The following is a 17,409-nucleotide window of genomic DNA, read 5'->3' as shown; positions in this document are numbered from 1 at the left end:
GGTCAGTTCTGCAGAACTCAAGCATTCATTCTTTATCCAAGTCCAGCCTCCTTGTACTTAATCCAGATTGTGTTTACACACGTGCATTCTGTGGATGAATTCCACAAATGCTAGGTAGCTGTAAAGAGCAAGAAAGCCACCTATTGTGAGAATTTCTTTTTAAAGAAAAACCTGTGCATGTATTGTCTGTGATTTCATACAAAGACATAATTTGATATTGTTATATTAAAGTCTTCTGTGACAGCTATGAAAATCCAAAGCCATTTAAATAGATGGATGCACTAGTAAGTTTGCCAGACAATGTCTTAATTTGTCTTGGCTGGCCCCCCACCAATTCAGTGCCTGTAACTTTTTCTCCCTCCTCTACTAAAAACAGGAAATTCAGTAAGTTCCTGATGTATTTGTGCTGTAAAGGGTGAGGAAGGGAAAATTACCTATTTAGGGACTTTGTAGAAGTCTCTTCTACATGAGTCTTGCTTTTGTTCGATAAATTTCTTTCATATCTTATTCAAGTTCCACTACTCACCTTGAAACAAAAGAAAAATTGGTATCTCCAAAGGAAGGAGACTTACATTGTTGTATTAGAATAGAGCAAGACCAATTAACAGCTGTCAGAGGATGCTTAGGATTTGGGAACTTGTTAATTATTATTTATTCTAAATCCTGTCTTTGGCTGCTAATCCAAGTGGAGATTCTTGTGGAAAACACTCCAAAGTGCTTTTAACTCACAAGGCACGAGAATACAGGTTATATTAGCCATATAAATATAGACAATTAGCCATGTGTTAGCTAGACTGCATTAGCTGTGCCTGCTTTCATGTGGCAAATATGAAGACCTGCAATGCAAGAGTATTCCCTAAAGTGGCGTTACTTCATGTGTGAGATAAACTAAGAATATATATTGTCTAATAAAAATTCAGCAGTCCTGAACCACCTGACTGTTACTGAGCTTCACAAGTAGTTTTGTGGTATTTAAATAATTGAGACTTCTCTTTCATGTAACAATCTTCATCAGGACATCCAAATGAACAAGGAGCATGGAGACATTTGAACTGCTCTTCACATTTAAAGTATTGTTTGATTTGTGACAAAAGTTGTTTTTAAAGAAATTCTCAGAGTCCACTCATTTGAAATCTTTAGACTGACTTAATAGGAAGAGACCAAGAAAAAATAGTCATTTAAAGAGAATTACATGCTGATGTACCTTAAAACAAGACTTTTTTGGGGGAAAATGCTGTGTAGTGTTTGCTGTGTTATTTGAATTTCCAGTATAGTTTTGGTATTTATAAAGTACATTCTTAATGCAATTTTGCACTTTTTTTTTCTCTTTTATTTTTTTTTAATCCAAGTAGCAGGTATTTACTTTATCCACTCTATGTTGCTTTAATTCTGGGCTGGGATGTCTCATGTTTACAGTGGCCTATATCTTGCAGTAATATCTGCTGAAACAAAGCTGTAATTAAGGTATGCTTTTTTAATCCTCTGGGTCTTTTTTTTTTTTTCGTAAAAGGTTAACAGATGCTATAAATTAAGCCTTATTTTGGTGCACTTAGTGTTAAAAATCCCATTCTAGAGTTACTTTTTAAAAACTTTTTGTGGGCTTCAGCAAAAAAATTGTGTTGCTAACTGGAACTTGTTAATCCTGCTTGTGGAACAGTCTTGGGTTTTCCAACTCTGTCCAAATATTGTGCCAGTCCAACTTGATCTGTTATGTAACTAGAACAAAATGAGGCAATCCTCAGTAAAGCAGTAGGTTGTCTGCTTGTTTAAATAGATCCCACACAGCTGCTATTTGGAGTTAAAGCTTTTTTTTCCTTCTGGGGGACATCAATTGAACTCATAATCCATGTCTTCATGGAAAATAATTGTAAAGTTAAGAGTTCTTATTTGTGGTACTCAAATGTGTATTGCTGTGTTTTAAGCAGATATATATGGATCTTTTAAAGTATGAAGATAAGGATAGTCTATCCCCTGTATGTTTCTATTGCCTTAACTCTCCGTTGAATGCCTCTGCTACTTTAAAAATAAATATAAAAATCTGATCAGCAAAAACTTTGTCCTATTTCTTTTCTACAAATGTCATTTCAAAAGTTCAAGCTGTTGCAAAAAAAAAGTCATCTCTAAATACTTAGTCATAAAATTAGTCATAAAAACTCAAAGTATTGTTCCAATGGATAATGCCAGCCAAGGATGCTCTTACTGTTTTTACTGGTCAAATGAAACCTCTGTTCTCTGGAAACCTTTAATCTGAAAATAATGCTTAATGGATCACTAGAGAAGGATGAGAAAAAAAATCTCTTGGATATGTGGTATCAGCTATGGACTTGGTGTATCCAGGACTCCTCTTGGCTCTTTTAAATAATGGGATTTTTGCTTTGAGCAGTCTATATTAGGACAGGTATTTGTGCTATTAATGGGGCTCAGTAGGGAATGATTACTATTGTCAGCTGTGCTGAAGCATGGGATGCTGCAAAAGCCTTTGTCCACCTTCATAGGAATGAAAGTAGGGCTAGTAGGTTGTGGGATTCTTTAGGAACTGGCAAGGTGGTTGCTTCAATAATTGTAGTAGTAGGACTAGTCTTTGTTAGCACATGGTATTATCCTTAAAATAATGGATAAATAATAAATAAACCTCACTTCACAGCAGGGTCTCACATGCAACCTGTGCTGAGCCTTCAGAGGCTGCTCCTCTATATTTTCATTGTTATACCTTCAGGGACTGTCAGTGCTGATCAGAAATACTTGGTATTTAGCTAAATTAGTATACATGGCAGTCCTTCCCATTTCTTTGTTGATACAGGATGACAGAATGGATGAGATTTAAATGGATCTTTGGTGATCATGAAGTCCAGCCTCCTTTGCTCAAAGTAGTGAAAATTGGAACAGGTGTCTGGCTGCTCAAGATCTTACCAAACTGGGTTTTCAACGTCTCCAACTGGGGACTCCTCAGCCACTCTGGCACTTGAGGCAATTCCCTGTGCTCTGACATCCAGGATTCCTGGGCACTGCTCTTGCTGGTAACAACAGAAGTAAACGTGACAGTGAATACCTTGGCCTTTTCTGTATCTTCTCTCAGCAGATCCCCTGCTGATTTGGTCATGGAGCCTTAGTTTTCCTGTTGCTACTGCTGCTATTTTTGCAAAAGCCCATGAACCATTCTAGAACATGCTTGATCTTCCTTTTTGCTTTGATCCTTCTTACTGGGATCCTGTGATCTACTTTGTCTTGGACACTGCAGCTGTGTCTGCTCTGACCTTGACATCCCTAGCCAGTTTTTCCATGTTTGTAGTTTACCATGTTTAGCAGAGGTTCTGCCTTTGGCTCCTCAGTCCTCTGTTTCAGGAAGTAGTAATCAGTGGACTGGTTCCCTCTTCCGTTTCCCCTCCAAGAGATAAGAGGGTAGTTCATGTTCCATGTGAGGACCAGGTGCCTGTAATATGCGGCTTCTTCTGCTCTATATGAGGAGGGATTCTGTGTTTTGTCTTGCTCAGGTGATGAGTAGCAAACACCTGCAGTAATGTCACCCATGTTGTTCTGCCCTCTCATCTGTGACCCATAAGCTCCCAACTGTCTTATTGTCCACAGCAGGGCTGAGCTCCATGTCTCCCTGCTGCTCTCCCAAATAAAGGGCAACTTTCCTCCCCTACAATCCTTGAAGAGCCCATATCCAGCCATGGCAGTGGTCTGGTCTCCAAAAATTAAATGCTTACGCTTCCTTGGCCCTTCCCTGTTGTCCTTTCATCCTCCAAAAGCAGTGTTTTGCAAGCTTTGTGCAGACCTGCGTGTCTTTCTAGGGTTGTGTGAGGACATTGCCACAACTGGTTCCGTGGGATTTCACCTGTCCCAGTTCATTATTTAATGATCACGCAAGTGAGGACGGGGGGCACAGAAGTCTCTGGTTGCTTTATGTTATTATTGTGTATTTAAAATGATTCTGAAAATGAGATTGCTGGACAGCCTGTTCAATTTTATTCCTTTTGTCATTCATGTCTGAATAGTAATTTCCTCGCAACCCTGTCTGTGCATTGAAATATCTTGGTCACTACTTAAAGCCTTATTTAAGTTTGGGCTTTCCCCACGCCCCCTGCTATGGAGGGTTATAGTGAGCTCTTGCTAATATCATACTTGGTTCTTCTCCCTTCAGGCTTCTTAAAATATACTGTATATAGTCCGTATATGCTCTACTACAATCTGAATTTCAGAATAAAATACTTGTATTTGTGTTATAAAAGGGAATTCTTACCTCGCATTTTTTTCCTTGTCTTTTCCTGGACAAACCCATCGTTGGATATCAGTACTTCAAAACTAATTTTAAACTGGCAAAGTAAAACTTGATGGGATATCTTCCATGACTGAACATTTCACCAAGATGGTGTTAATTTTCCCCTCAGATGAATATTTAATTGTGTCACTGGTTGAAATCCATGGGCACAATTTGGATAAGCTAACAGCATGCTTTTTTAACTTCTAGTAGTTTTATATCTTAATGATATATTGGGTCTTTTGTGTCAGAATAAGCTGCTTGAAGCAACAGTTGTTTTTAAGTGGTTTCTCAAAATTGAAGAGAAATCAGAATTTAATTTCAGTAGCCATTCTGCATCTCCCGTGTTAAAGTCCTATTGCTGATGACCTCTGTCTGTCTGAGACTGGGCAGAATGTTGGGCTGGGGAGTCTCTTAGGCTCCATGGCAGCAGGCTCATTGTCTTGCAGTTGCCATGGTGGGGGAGGACTGAAAGGTTTTCCATCCGCCTTTATTTCAGTGACCTTTTCCAAGCTGGCAATAGCAGTTGATTTGGAAAAACCTAAACAGTTGTTTCTCTTCAGTGAGTCCATACAGTTTCCTCTCGAGTCTTGCAAGCTGAAAAATAAATTGAATTTGAGGAGGTAATATTTTCTGTTTTCAGAATGCCATTTCTGAAAATCTTTGACTTACTTCCCACGCAATACATAGTTGGAATATATTAAACTGCTGTATGTGAAGACTCCTGTGCTTAATGCTTCCAGCAGCGTGCATAAGTGAGGTACAACAAAAGTTCAAAGTAATGTCAGCATGTAAAATGTTAACAAGTAAAAGCATGATAAGATTCTTTAAATATTCACAGAGGCTTAATTTTCATCATTGACTTAATGCAGTGACTGGAGTATTCACAAACTCTGTTTGCTTATTCTTTCAGGCTGAAGGTTTTGAAGCAGATGTTGGAAGATGTTAGCTGTGGATACTGGGGTTGTGGAGGAGTGGTTATCAGAGTTCAAGGTAATACACTCTCTGATATTTAGCCAGAAGTGTTTGAATCTGCTGGTGAGGTATGCAGGAGTGCTTGCATCCTGTAGAAAAAGAAAGATGGTAACCTTAGGTTTTGCTGAGATCATGTGATAAATACAAATGTCTACTTGAAAGGAATTTTTTCCTTGCCTCTTTGGGGCTACATACTTCCTGACGGAGAGCAGAGAAAATGTATATCATAAATGAATGATTTTATTGGTTTGAGTACCAGACATGACTGTAGGTTTTGCTCCTGGTCTGCTTAGGTACACTGGAAATATCTTTTCCTGTCTGTAGAGTGAAGTCCTTTGAAGGATTGGAGATAAGAATTACTATAAGACTTAGGTACATTTAAATGTACATTTTCTAAAAGAATTGTTAAAAACATTAGATTTTTACCTTCTTAAGTAGTGGCAGAAAATATCTTTAGTGTTAGAGAAGAGCTGGAATTTGCATTAACTGGAATTTGTGTTTTTCCATAGTAATACTGTATCTGGTAATAATGTTCACTACCTGTGTACAGTTGGTCTTGAGAACTCCTTAAAGTATGGATCTGAACCAAACTGTAAAAGTTTCACGGGACTGACATCTCACAGTGAAATTTCAGGGGCGGTTGCATTTTTATAACTTTTTTTTAATCAATTTCCTATCTGTTGTTGTTACATTCCGTATGGAATTGCAGAGTGATAGAGTGCAGTGTGTCTTCTGGCAAGGGTCTGAAAATGTGAGGATTTCTTTGTGAAACAAGGTTTAGTTTATAGTACACTCTGATAAATAGTGACTTGTAATGGAAAATTGTTTGTTGAAATAGCTGTTACAGTTTAATGATAGAAACTGGTTATAATATTTTTTATTTCAGACACTGCCAGAAGCATCCATATCCAGCTATGCTACCAGCTTGAAAGACAAGACGGCTTTGATTTCATCTCTTTACAAAGTAATTCAGGAGCCACAGAGTGAAGTGAGTATTTTGGATCCCTCACCCAAAATGTTTGGCGTAACACTGGCAGAATGAAACCGAGACCTTGCATGCTAGGTAATTAATGAAAAGTCTCCTTCAAAAAGTTTGTTCTTAGCAATGACATACTATCATGGAAAAAATATTGCAGGTTTTGTAACCTACTGATCATAGTTAAGCTTGTAGGTCACATTCATGGGCTTCAGGGCTTGGATATAGAATCATGAAATGCATTAAGGAATTGAAAAGATGTTTGTGTTTGACAGAATTCTTTCTGTAATTATCACTTGAATGTGAATCTCTTGGTGTCAGAAGCTTGTCTATTACAATGCAAGAGAACAAAGTTAGGTTAGCCATCCTTTTTAAATTGTTGCTTAGGTTTTAGGTTTTTTGTTGTTTGAAATGCATATGATAAAAACACATGTATTTATACAGTGGAAGTACCCTTACTGAAATGAGGGCAAAATATGAAAAAAAATTGTGGGGAAGAGGGGCAGGTTTCCTCAGTACCTGTACTAAGAAGGTTCTGTATCCCATAACTGCCCTTGTTTTAAAATGTCCAGGTATGTTCAGAACATCCTGATCTGGGTTTAATTGTGTGTTGTTAACTGCCTTGTACCATCCAGAAATCCTTTTGTGCATTATTTTAATATTGCACCAAATCCTTAATTCCTCTGAAAAGACCCAGAAATAAGGCATCTTCCCCAAGTTTGAGATTACACCAGTACTAAAGGCCAGAAGATAAAATGCTTTCAGTGTATATGCTTTTAAAGAGAATGCTGATAGTGAAACTCTCAGGTTGTCCAGCAAAGAACAAATGTAATTTTAATTTGTTGCTCAGAAGAGCATTCTGAGTCATTCCAGCTACTGAGTCAAGCCTGTCTGGTCTTCAGAATTCATATCAAAATGTAAATTAATCTGATGAGTCTCCCTGTTGATAGCCTAATTAATACTTTCATAAGTTCTTTGATTTCTTACTATTTCTGACTATCACTAGGTTTCTCAGGGGCCTTAGTAGCAGGGTGCTGCTGCAACTTTTGGTTGAAAAGGTTGTTGGGATAATTCCAGGGGCAAGGTATTGAAGATTTCCCTGTTAGTGGGACTTAGAATTGAAATGAAAAGCTAGTGCTGACACTGAGTGTTGTGCTGCCTTGAGGAAAAAGTCCTAAAATCTTTTTTGGACTGTTCTCCAAGTAGCTGTTGCTTTGTGGGAGAGGCTACTTGGAGCTTTCCACATTGTAAAAATAATTACAAACCAGCAGTTAAATAGAAAAGTAATATCTTTTAGCTGTTCTCTGAGATCTGTTAGCTGCATTGTGCAATGTCAGCTTGCTGTACTGTGGAGGGTATGTGCTGTCTGCTCTTATCTCACGGGTGTAATGCAAAGGGGAAGCACTCGCATGATTTGCACTCTGCTACAAATACTGCAGAGTTTAAAAATGGGCAAACAACCCCATCTGTACACCTTTGAATATATGTGCTTATAATAATTATCAGTAATGTAAAATTGTGATTAATCTTGTTTTGAAGGATGGATGTGGGTTTTTTTAAGCATTTGAAAAGTAATCATGGGTATTGGCATCTGCAACTGCATTTTCCTGCTGATTCATGTTTGCTTTTTATATAGGTTGTTTTCGTTTACTTTTCCAAAAAATTAATTAGCCATTTATAAGATAAATGGACTACTTGTTTAACATCCACTTCATAGTAGCTGTATTAGTAAAGACTTTGTTAGTTACTTTTGAGGTTCCTGGGCCACTTGCTAGGTGAAAAATGTAGTTCAGTGAAAGGAGAGTCCAGAAGATGTGTAGATTTAAAGGACTTAAAATTCACTAAAGACTTCCAGTGGTCAAAAATAATTGAATAAATATGTGATGGATTTTTTTTTTTTTTTAAGGTTGAAGTTATTTTGCTTTTTACTTAAAATACTCTTGCTGTCTTTGTAGATAGGAGCATGCAAACAGGCACATGCATTAGGAAATAGCAAGTGTTTGGAGTGTCTGACACACTTGGGTGCAGTTTAAAAGGAAGAGGGATGAAATTGCTTGGACATTCTTCTGTTCCAGCATGAAAAAATGTCTCAGTCTAGTTCTTTGTTAAGTTCAAAACGATATCTTGAAACAGCCACAGTCATTAGTGCTTTTTGATATTAGGTTGTAGCATGTGGTGGCATTTTGAGGAAGAAAATCTGGTTTTGTACTGATGATGCATTTAAATGTGCTGATACAAAGCTGTCTCAAGTGAGATAACGATGTAAACATGGATACCTGTCACAGCTATTTATGGGCCTTTTAAAGTTCAAGCGCATCATTCAGAGCTGAAACTTCATTACGGGAAGGATGCGAATTGTGTGAAAATATAAGCTGAATATGGAACACAGTTCTGCTGGTAAGGTTTTCTAGAACGATCTTCGCTGTACTGCTCTTAAAACTGATTACTAGTTTAGCTTGGTGTGGCTTTTTTGCCTTTACTGTAGATTTTACAGGGATGATTTTTCCAAAGTGAAGCTAATATCTCTAAGAAGCTGAAAGTTCCTCTTTTTTAGAATGGATCAGATTGTGCCAGATTACTTCTTAAAAAAGAACTCGAATCTGCTAAGGTCTTTCCGTTTCAGAAGTAACTTTGGGAGGTAAGGAAGGTTGACTTGACGTTTTTTTTCATGTTCAGGAGGAAAAGGTTAGGAAAGCAAGCAGGTATATTTCTAGCGTGGTCTCCCTGGTGATTTTGCCTCCTTTGCTTCAATGAAGGGATGAATATAGAATTGGCTTTCTTATTTTTTTGAAAACTTTGTCTACTAAAACTGAAGCTGTGATCTACACAAATAGCAGAACTGAATTTAATAGTTCAGCTGACTTTGAAAGTGCCTGCGCTTTTTGACAATATTTTCTAATTGAAGAAAATTAGGAAATCTCCTAATTTCCATACATTGACAGGTGGTAGTTAACACAGTATTTCATCCTTATATCAGAGGTAGGTGGTAGCACAAGCAGGCACATTAAATCCAGGAACACAGGCAGGCTGATAGTTTCATTGTTTTAAAATCTTTTTTTAACTTGATCTAGCTTAGTGTATTACTTCCAGTTCAGTGTTTTACATCCATTTGTATCAGCTTAACAAATTTGATTCTAAAATTACTCTTGAGGCTTCCCATTTCTGTCTCAAGTCTACAAATACATTGAAGCTTCTAGAAGATTGTAATGAGAGTGGGAAAATAAACTTAATTCTATTGTGTATTAAGTTTTTGTAATACTTGGAATTTAAGTGTTATACAGCTCTTCTCACTAGGTGGGTAAAGCTTCTAGCTTCATTTTGTGTATGCTGTTAGAGTTGTAGAATAACAAGACCTTTTGTTCAGGTACTTTGCCTGTATATTAGAGATATTGAGAGGTATGAGGTATGTGATAACTATCCTCTATTTTTTGCCTTTGAGGCTGGAGGAAGTGAGCCAAAAACAAGGCAAAGCAGCTGTTAGAATTTTTTTATTCACTTAGGATGAATTGCTCTACTTTTATCATCCAGAAGTATGTTACAGGCATGGAAGTGTGTAAGGTGACTTGAGCAGTTACTGTGTCAGTCATGCCCTGATAACTAAAATTTTTATCAGTTTACAGTTTTGACTACAGGGTTGATCCAGACAAAGTTGCAGATTTTTGTAATGTTTTATTCATTCATGATTGTAACTTGTATTTCAGCTTCTGGAGCCAGTTTGCCACCAGCTCTTTGAGTTCTACCGCAGTGGTGAGGAACAATTGCTACGGTTTACGCTGCAGTTTCTGCCAGAATTGATGTGGTGCTATCTTGCTGTCTCAGCCAGCAGAGATTTGCAGAGCAGTGGATGCATAGAGGCTCTTCTCCTAGGAGTTTATAACTTGGTTTGTATTTCAACATTTTATTTTGGAATTAAAATGAAGTGATTATTTCAGTCGCAACTCTTGAAATCCATGTCTCTCAGAAATCTGCAACATGAACTTTCATACTTTAGTCAATACTTTCTCTGCTCTTTGTGTGCTTCTTGAATATTTTGTTACGTATTTCTTGGTATTAAACTCTCATTTCTTGGTGGTCACCGTTTCTTGGTGATTAAATCACATTAAATCTTGGTGATTAATCACCATTTCTTGGTGATTAAATCACATTCTGCTTGAGAACTTTTTGAGGCACTGCTTTTGAAATTGTTGCCTGTATTTTGACTATCTGGACTAAAACCACAAAAAAAATCCTTTCAACTAATACTTGACTGCTGAACAGCTTGCTTAGCTTTGAGAAATTAAAGGTGTCCATTTTGAAATAACCGTGACATTTTAAAAATACTTTTTATGAAAATATCCTGTTGGTTGCTGTATCTCTGCTTTGAATTACAGAATTAATAAGGAACCCTTAAAAGCACCATGTTTTAATCTTTTTATGGCTATTTTTAAATACTTAGTGCTTTATTATGTCTCTTGGGAGTCTTGTCTGTGTAGTTTGTTCTGGTTGTTTTAGGAAGGCTTTTTGTGAAGCAAAATATTGATGAACTTCAACTCTCTTCATCTGAAAATCTGGAGAAGGCAGCTGCTATCCTTCTCATAGAAATAATCGTAGGTGTCTTCACCAAGCAGGTGGAAATGTCTTTTTCACCCAGGAGTCTAATTTAAAAGACCTGAGCCCTTATGTTCCACTCCTCTTGAGGTGGAGTACAAGCTTTCTTCCTTTTCTGTATGCTTAGTTGTATCTGACAAGAAGAACATTCCTGAAAAGCATTTGGTCTTATCTTATGCCTTAAGGCAATTCACTCCTTTTTATCCGTGATGGAGTAATTTAAGGTGGTTCATGGATGTGGCTGTAATCACCTGTTTTTCTCCCAGAAGAGATTACATTTACAGTTAATCTTGAAACCAGTCTGGTAACATCCTCTCTTAGCTGAGAACAGTTTCTTTCTCAATTAGTAACTTGGCTTTCCATCTCCAGCTGCCTGGGGTCATAAGAATTTCACAGCAAGCTTCTCTAGGAAGCTGTAGATCAGCATGACTTTTGGGAACTTCTTCCCCATTTTGCTTTACGACATAAGGAATGCTTATGTTAAAACAGTGCCACGGTACTCACTGACTTCTTCCCTGCTGTTGGTGTTGCATAAATCAAGATGGTATTGTTCTTTAGTATATAGGTTGAAAAGGTAATAGGTGACCTGCTTAGATACTTATTTTCTCTTTAACTAACTACTTTGTTTTCAAAACCAAGAGGAAATACAAAGTTTAATATAAAAGTAATTCCTATGTAAATGTGTACAGTGGACTCTTGCAAACTTAACATGTTCAGTAGGAGTCCTGCAGTTTCTTACTGAAGGAAAATGAAAAATATTGCTCAGAATAATTTTAAATTGGCTACATTGTGAGGCATGTGGAATTATTGTGGCTGAACCTTGAGATCATGAACTGGGTTGTTCTGCCTTCAGCTTAGGGATGTACAGTGGTAGTGCATGCAGCTGAAATTTTTTGCTTTCCTAGCTGTAGTTATCAGGGTTTTTTTAAATACACTTCATACACTTTAATACACATGAGACACTACAAATACATTCTGAAATGTACTCCTGAAACTTAGTTACGAATCTGATTATAATGAAGAATACAAATAAGAATATTTTTAGAATTTAGAAGTTTGGATGTGGCCATTTTCTTTCCCTTTCTCCTATATATTGAGGAACATCTTTTCCACATTGATCCAGGAGCAATATTAAAAATTAAAGTATCAGTGGTTTATGTGGAGAGTGGAGGAGATGTGCAGCTTTTCAGAAGGAGCAGCTCTGTGTGCCCTTTTGATCCTTTTCAGTCTTCCTTTACTGCTTCATGTTTTATTTTAAGACAGGAGTTTTAATAATTACTATGTGAAGTTAGACCTTCTGCCTTCTAACACATGGGTGTTAGGAGATGCTGAAACTTCTCTCTAATTATTACTTCTGGATATATGAAATCAGCTGCTGCAATTTAGAAAAGAGAAAAATAAAATCTAGTGTGTGGTGTTTGTTTTGGTCAAGTCTGCTTTGGTTCTTTAAAAAATTTTTATTTGAAATACTCCAGTGCTCTTCTGTGGTACAAAACCACATCTTGTTTTGCCTTATCCATTAGTCTTCTGTTAACTTAGAGGAGCAAGAAGTCTGCCAGCTACTGCTGTGGTGGTATCTTTCAGGAAAGCAGCTTCTCTAAAGCTTTGCATCCATGCTTCCTTTAATTCCATAGAGTGAGTTATCAGACTTAGGCTTTTGCAAATGTTGTGATCTGCTGCTGTCAAACCATATGAGGCTGCAGTCATTCCAGAGCTGTAATATTTCCAAAACAAATTACTTGTTGAGTGCTTACTTGATGGTTAATAGTTTTCAGAACAGAATTATTGATCATTCACAATTAGCAAATTGTGTATAATTAAAAAAAGCTGATGCTGTTTTAAACATGATGTTTCCTCTTAGTGTTTTTAATGTGGGTTATATATGCAAATGAATGTGACCGTGGCCAAGTTATTTGAAGAGTTTTCATAAACAAACAAAATGTGTGGTGAGAAAAAGCAAGAGAGATAATTTCTAGCTTGAGCTTGCAACTTGGATTGTTATAGTACCCCTATCAGTCCCTATAATAAATAGTATTTAACACCATAGGATGTCTGTTTTCTATAGTACAGTGTAATCATTGATATCTTCTTGTCTTTTTTAGGAGATAGTTGACAAAGAGGGACATAACAAAGTGCTGAGTTTCACAATTCCATCTTTGTCCAAACCTTCGGTCTATCATGAAGTAAGTGGCACCTACGAAGTGAAATTCCCGATTGGGAAGGGCAGTGTTACCGTGATTGTCAGGGGTCTTTGCCAACCAAATATCTCCCCAGGCTGCAGGCATCTCACTGGCCAGAACCTGAAGGGCCATGGAGTTCAAACCAATGAGAGCATCCGATGGGGTCTTTCAAATGCTCTATATGCTGTGGGGGTGTGTTCGTTAAGAGCAAAAGTGAAGAGTAATTTTAACATGTTGTATGATGACATAGGAACATACTTCTGAGATTTCTGAATACTGCTAATTGGTCTCTGAGGCTTTTTCAAGGTGGAATAGTCATAATTGCATAATATCCACGCGGCAACTATGTATTTTTTTTTCTTTTCTTTTCTGAAGCCATCTGCCTTATTTGGTGTAAGATGAACAGATAACATCTGAACAGTCAGATAACATTAAGCCTGTTGAAAATTCATATATAAATATGGTGATGCTTATTGCTGGCTATTTTCACTTGCATTATTGCAAGATTTGAGGTGGACATGCTCTGAATGACCCTTTTTTCCTTCAGCCTTCCAGCATTGGCTCCATGGCTCTCACTGAAGGAGCTTTGTCTCAGCACGGTTTGTCCAGGGTTGTGTACAGTGGACCTCATCCTCAGAGGGAGATGCTGACAGCCCAGAACAGGTGAAATTGTATCGTGGGATTTTGCTTGAGAGTCTCTAATGGATCTGAGCTTCTAATTTTTAGTATAGTTGCAGACTGAAGGGGGATAGGTGTATGTTGTGTTTCGTCATGTGTTTTTTTTTTTTTTTTTCTACATGTAAATGTAGATGCAGAAAGATCAGCAGGCCATATTACTACATGTAGAGGAAAAGCTTACTCAGTTGTTGATTAAATTGAAATACAATGCCAGATCTGTTCAAATAATTCTTTAAAACTTCCCTGTAAATTTGTTTACTTTTAAAAAATAAAGTTGGTAATGGAATTCCAATGTTTCTTTCAAATCCCAGGTTTGAAGTGCTGACTTTCCTTCTGCTCTGTTACAATGCTGCCTTAAGCTACATGCCTGCAATGTCTCTTCAGTCATTGTGTCAAATTTCTTCAAGGTAATTTCTGAAGGTTGTCTACTCTTGAAATGGCATTACCAAACTGAAGTGCAGTCAGTTTTTATAAAAACAAGCTTTGAGTTCCTAAAGGCCACTTTTAAACTTGACTTCTTCTCATAGGTGTTTACAGCTACATTATTTGCTTTTAAGTGTCTCTTATATAACTTTGGGTTGAGATCTCAAAATGGGGAACAATAACCTGGCTTATATGCAGGTTAAGCTCCTCCTTTAAGAGGAGAAGTCAAAGAGAACTGTTTGTTTAAATAACAGGTGTTGTAGTTGTGTTAACTACAGAAAACCAGAAGTGTCTTTTAGAAGTGCGGTATATTTTGCATCACAGAAATAAATAAATTCGGATGCTGTGCACGTTTAAACTTTCTTGTAATTATAGCAGGTGTTGAAACTAGACATACATCCATTTTTATGGATACATTGAGCATTTCCAAAATCAGCTGTTTCTTCAAAAAACCAAAATAACAATGGCAACATGTCCCTCCTGACCTCAAAACAAAGCCTACCTCAGCTTTAATTACAGTGTATATTTTTTGATCAGTATCTTGTTTCAAAGAAGAGAAATGGGTAGTAAACATGTTTGTCTCTGGATTTTCAAAAGTGGACTGTATGTTAAGGGAAAAATTAGAATGCTCTCCTTAACCCAGGAAACCCAAGAGACCAGGAAGTCACCTGCAGCAACTTTTCTCTAGGATAGTTCCTAGGCTTCTCTCACAACTAAAGCATGATAATGGATGCCTGTAAGATTGCCTTTTCTTCAAAGGAGGCAAGAGACTTTGGAGTTTGAAGCACTTGGCAATATTTACAAGAGTAATTACAAGATCTTTGTTAGATAAACTGCTTTAATGTATGAGGTAAAAATGCTTAGAAGCTAAGGATTGTGGAAAGGAGACTGATGTTGCTTATTCTGCTTGATTAGGTTTTGATTGTATTTGGAATAAATAATTTTTAAAACATACAAAAGAACCCCAAGCAAGTTACCAGTAGATGCAAGCAAGTCTTTCTACTTCAAAATGTTGAATGTCTGGTTACTGAATTATTTAATGCTATACAATTTAACTTCTTTCATTGTTCTTTATTCCTGACTGGTTTTGTCATTTGTTTCTCTGCTTACTGAAAATCTTACCCTGACAGTAATTTAGAATAGACAGCATGCTAGAATACAAGGAATATGTGTCAGAAGCCCTGAATATCTTTCAGTGTCCTGTTTGGATGTGGTGAAATCTCTATTCTGCTATTTGGATATTTAGAATAACTCCTTTAATTGGTTTGAGCAGTGGGGAATTCAGGGGGTTTTCTTTAAAATCTACAATGAATGTGTTTTCTTCCAGTAAATCTAATTCAATTTTTATCACTTTCTTAAATGACAAATATGGATTGTAAATGTGAAAATTACGGCACAAAATAGGTTGTGCTGGTCTCAAGTTGTAAATCCAGATTTTTTGCATCTGAGCAGCTACTAAGTCTCTCTTCATCAGAATGTTATCTTACTTGGATGTCATTCTTGCATTTTTAGAAGAAGTAACTCAGGGCTTCTAAAAACTGGTCACTACTGGTGAAGTGTTGAAAGTCTATAAACTACAAAGGTGGTTCCACATTATTTACTAATGACAAATGTATGATTTCTTTAGAATTTGTGTCTGTGGATATCCTCGCCAACAAGTGAGAAAGTACAAGGGAGTCAGCAGTAGGATTCCAGTTTCATCTGAATTCATGGTGCAAATGCTAACAGGGATCTATTATGCCTTGTAAGTCGATTTTTTTTTTTCCCCTAATAGGCAGACAAAATAGAGAAATGCCAGCCTAATTTGTGTACTTGTTCAGACATGCTGCCTTGGAGGCATTTCATTTTCTATGGGCAGATGCGTGTAGCAATAAGGGGTCCTTGGGAAGAGACAGTTCTCCAAGTAGTTGGATGAAGTTACCTGTGTCATACTGGGGAAAGATTGGTGGAGCAGCATGTGGGAGGTGTAACTGCTGATGGGAAGAAAATACTGTAAAAAGCCTTTTCCAGCCATTGTCTGCTGTCCACATTTCTGCATGGTTAGTTTTGACATCAGTCTAGTTAAGGAAAAGAGGCTATATTTTTTTCTCTGTAATGCTGATGTCATCTACCCTTTGAAAGTGATGTTAATGTATGAAGCTTACTCAGTAACTGAAATAATTGGAGACTAGTAATACAGGAGTACTCAAAAGATGGAGTAATATTAAAAAAGCCCTGATTGTATTTCAGAATATTTTGTGACTAGCTGATCAGCAGCTAATGATAAAATTTTTAAACTGCTCTGGGTGGCCAATGAAAATAAAACTTTGTCTCCATAGATGCTACTTCAGTGTTCTTTAATTAGCACGCTTGCTGCTAACAAACTCAAGTAATTCCAGTTCTCTAAACTGAACTCTCAGGGAACACCAGCACTGTGAAGGTTAGGTGACCAAGAAGGTTCATCTGTTGACATAGATGCGTATTATTACATATAATTTTACCTTTGCAGTTATAATGGAGAATGGGATCTGGCTCGTAAAGCTATGGATGACGTTTTGTATAGAGCACAGCTTGAGCTGTATCCAGAACCTCTGCTGGTAGGTATTTTTTTTTTCTACTCAACAGTTTGTTGAGTAGAAGTTTTAGCCTGGTAAATTCTTGCTGTGAGCATGCATGATACAAGATGATACCAGGAACCTAAAGCTGTGTGTGTGCTTGTGCAAACAGTACGTGGGGCTTTTCACTGTACTTAGTTGTGGTGTCACATTTCCTTGTGACCAAGCTGTTTTCAACAGAACACCTCTAAGTCTTCAGAGCTAAGGTAATGGTGCAGCAGAAGGAATAGCCACATCTTGAAAGTGGAAACTTTGTTTTAAGAAAGTGGCAAGTATAAGTTCTGAGAGCTAATTGCAACCAGCATTTTTTATAGGCCATGCAAAAAGGTGGCGTGCTTTTTGACCCTAAATTGGAGTTGTACACAGTATTGTTCTTGAAATAGGAAGAATCACTGACAGAATTCTTTTAAAATTTGTACCTTTGTGATAAGAACTTAAGTGCATCTCTTCTGTTGTAGGTTGCTAATGCAATAAAAGCTTCACTGCCTCAGGGTGCCATGAAATCTAGTAAAGAAGGTACAAGATGCATTCAGGTTGAAATTACACCTACTTCATCCAGAATATCAAGAAATGCTGTGACTAGCATGTCTATAAGAGGGCACAGATGGAAAAGGCATGGTAAGGAACACATTTTGCAATGAATTCTTAGCTTTTTCCATGTTTTTAAAATAAGATTGAAGATTTTATTATTTCACATATTTATTGCTTATAGGCAGGCAGCAATTTGGAGGTTAT

General features: G+C 37.1%; 1 protein-coding gene across 8 annotated transcripts in view; it reads left to right on the top strand.

Annotated features, from left to right (window-relative positions):
• HYCC1 (hyccin PI4KA lipid kinase complex subunit 1) overlaps positions 1-17,409 on the top strand; it is a 46,386-nt gene that overhangs the window by 14,391 nt on the left and 14,586 nt on the right. For 7 of the 8 annotated variants that reach the window (XM_053967952.1, XM_053967940.1, XM_053967938.1 and 4 more), the window contains 9 exons: positions 5,175-5,254; positions 6,123-6,224; positions 9,914-10,093; positions 12,902-12,982; positions 13,527-13,642; positions 13,969-14,064; positions 15,708-15,824; positions 16,569-16,656; positions 17,133-17,292. In XM_053967952.1, coding sequence (XP_053823927.1) covers positions 5,204-5,254; positions 6,123-6,224; positions 9,914-10,093; positions 12,902-12,982; positions 13,527-13,642; positions 13,969-14,064; positions 15,708-15,824; positions 16,569-16,656; positions 17,133-17,292 — 991 coding nt within the window. In that variant the 5' untranslated portion in view covers positions 5,175-5,203. Of the gene's footprint in view, positions 1-1,413; positions 1,465-5,174; positions 5,255-6,122; positions 6,225-9,913; positions 10,094-12,901; positions 12,983-13,526; positions 13,643-13,968; positions 14,065-15,707; positions 15,825-16,568; positions 16,657-17,132; positions 17,293-17,409 lie in introns of those variants that run through there. The other variant, XM_053967931.1, reaches the window with a different exon arrangement.

Source organism: Vidua chalybeata, chromosome 1 (assembly GCF_026979565.1).
Source record: "Vidua chalybeata isolate OUT-0048 chromosome 1, bVidCha1 merged haplotype, whole genome shotgun sequence".
In the NCBI taxonomy this organism is placed as follows: domain Eukaryota; kingdom Metazoa; phylum Chordata; class Aves; order Passeriformes; family Viduidae; genus Vidua; species Vidua chalybeata.
Note: the sequence above shows the minus strand (reverse complement) of the source record. Positions and strands in the feature narration are given on the sequence as shown.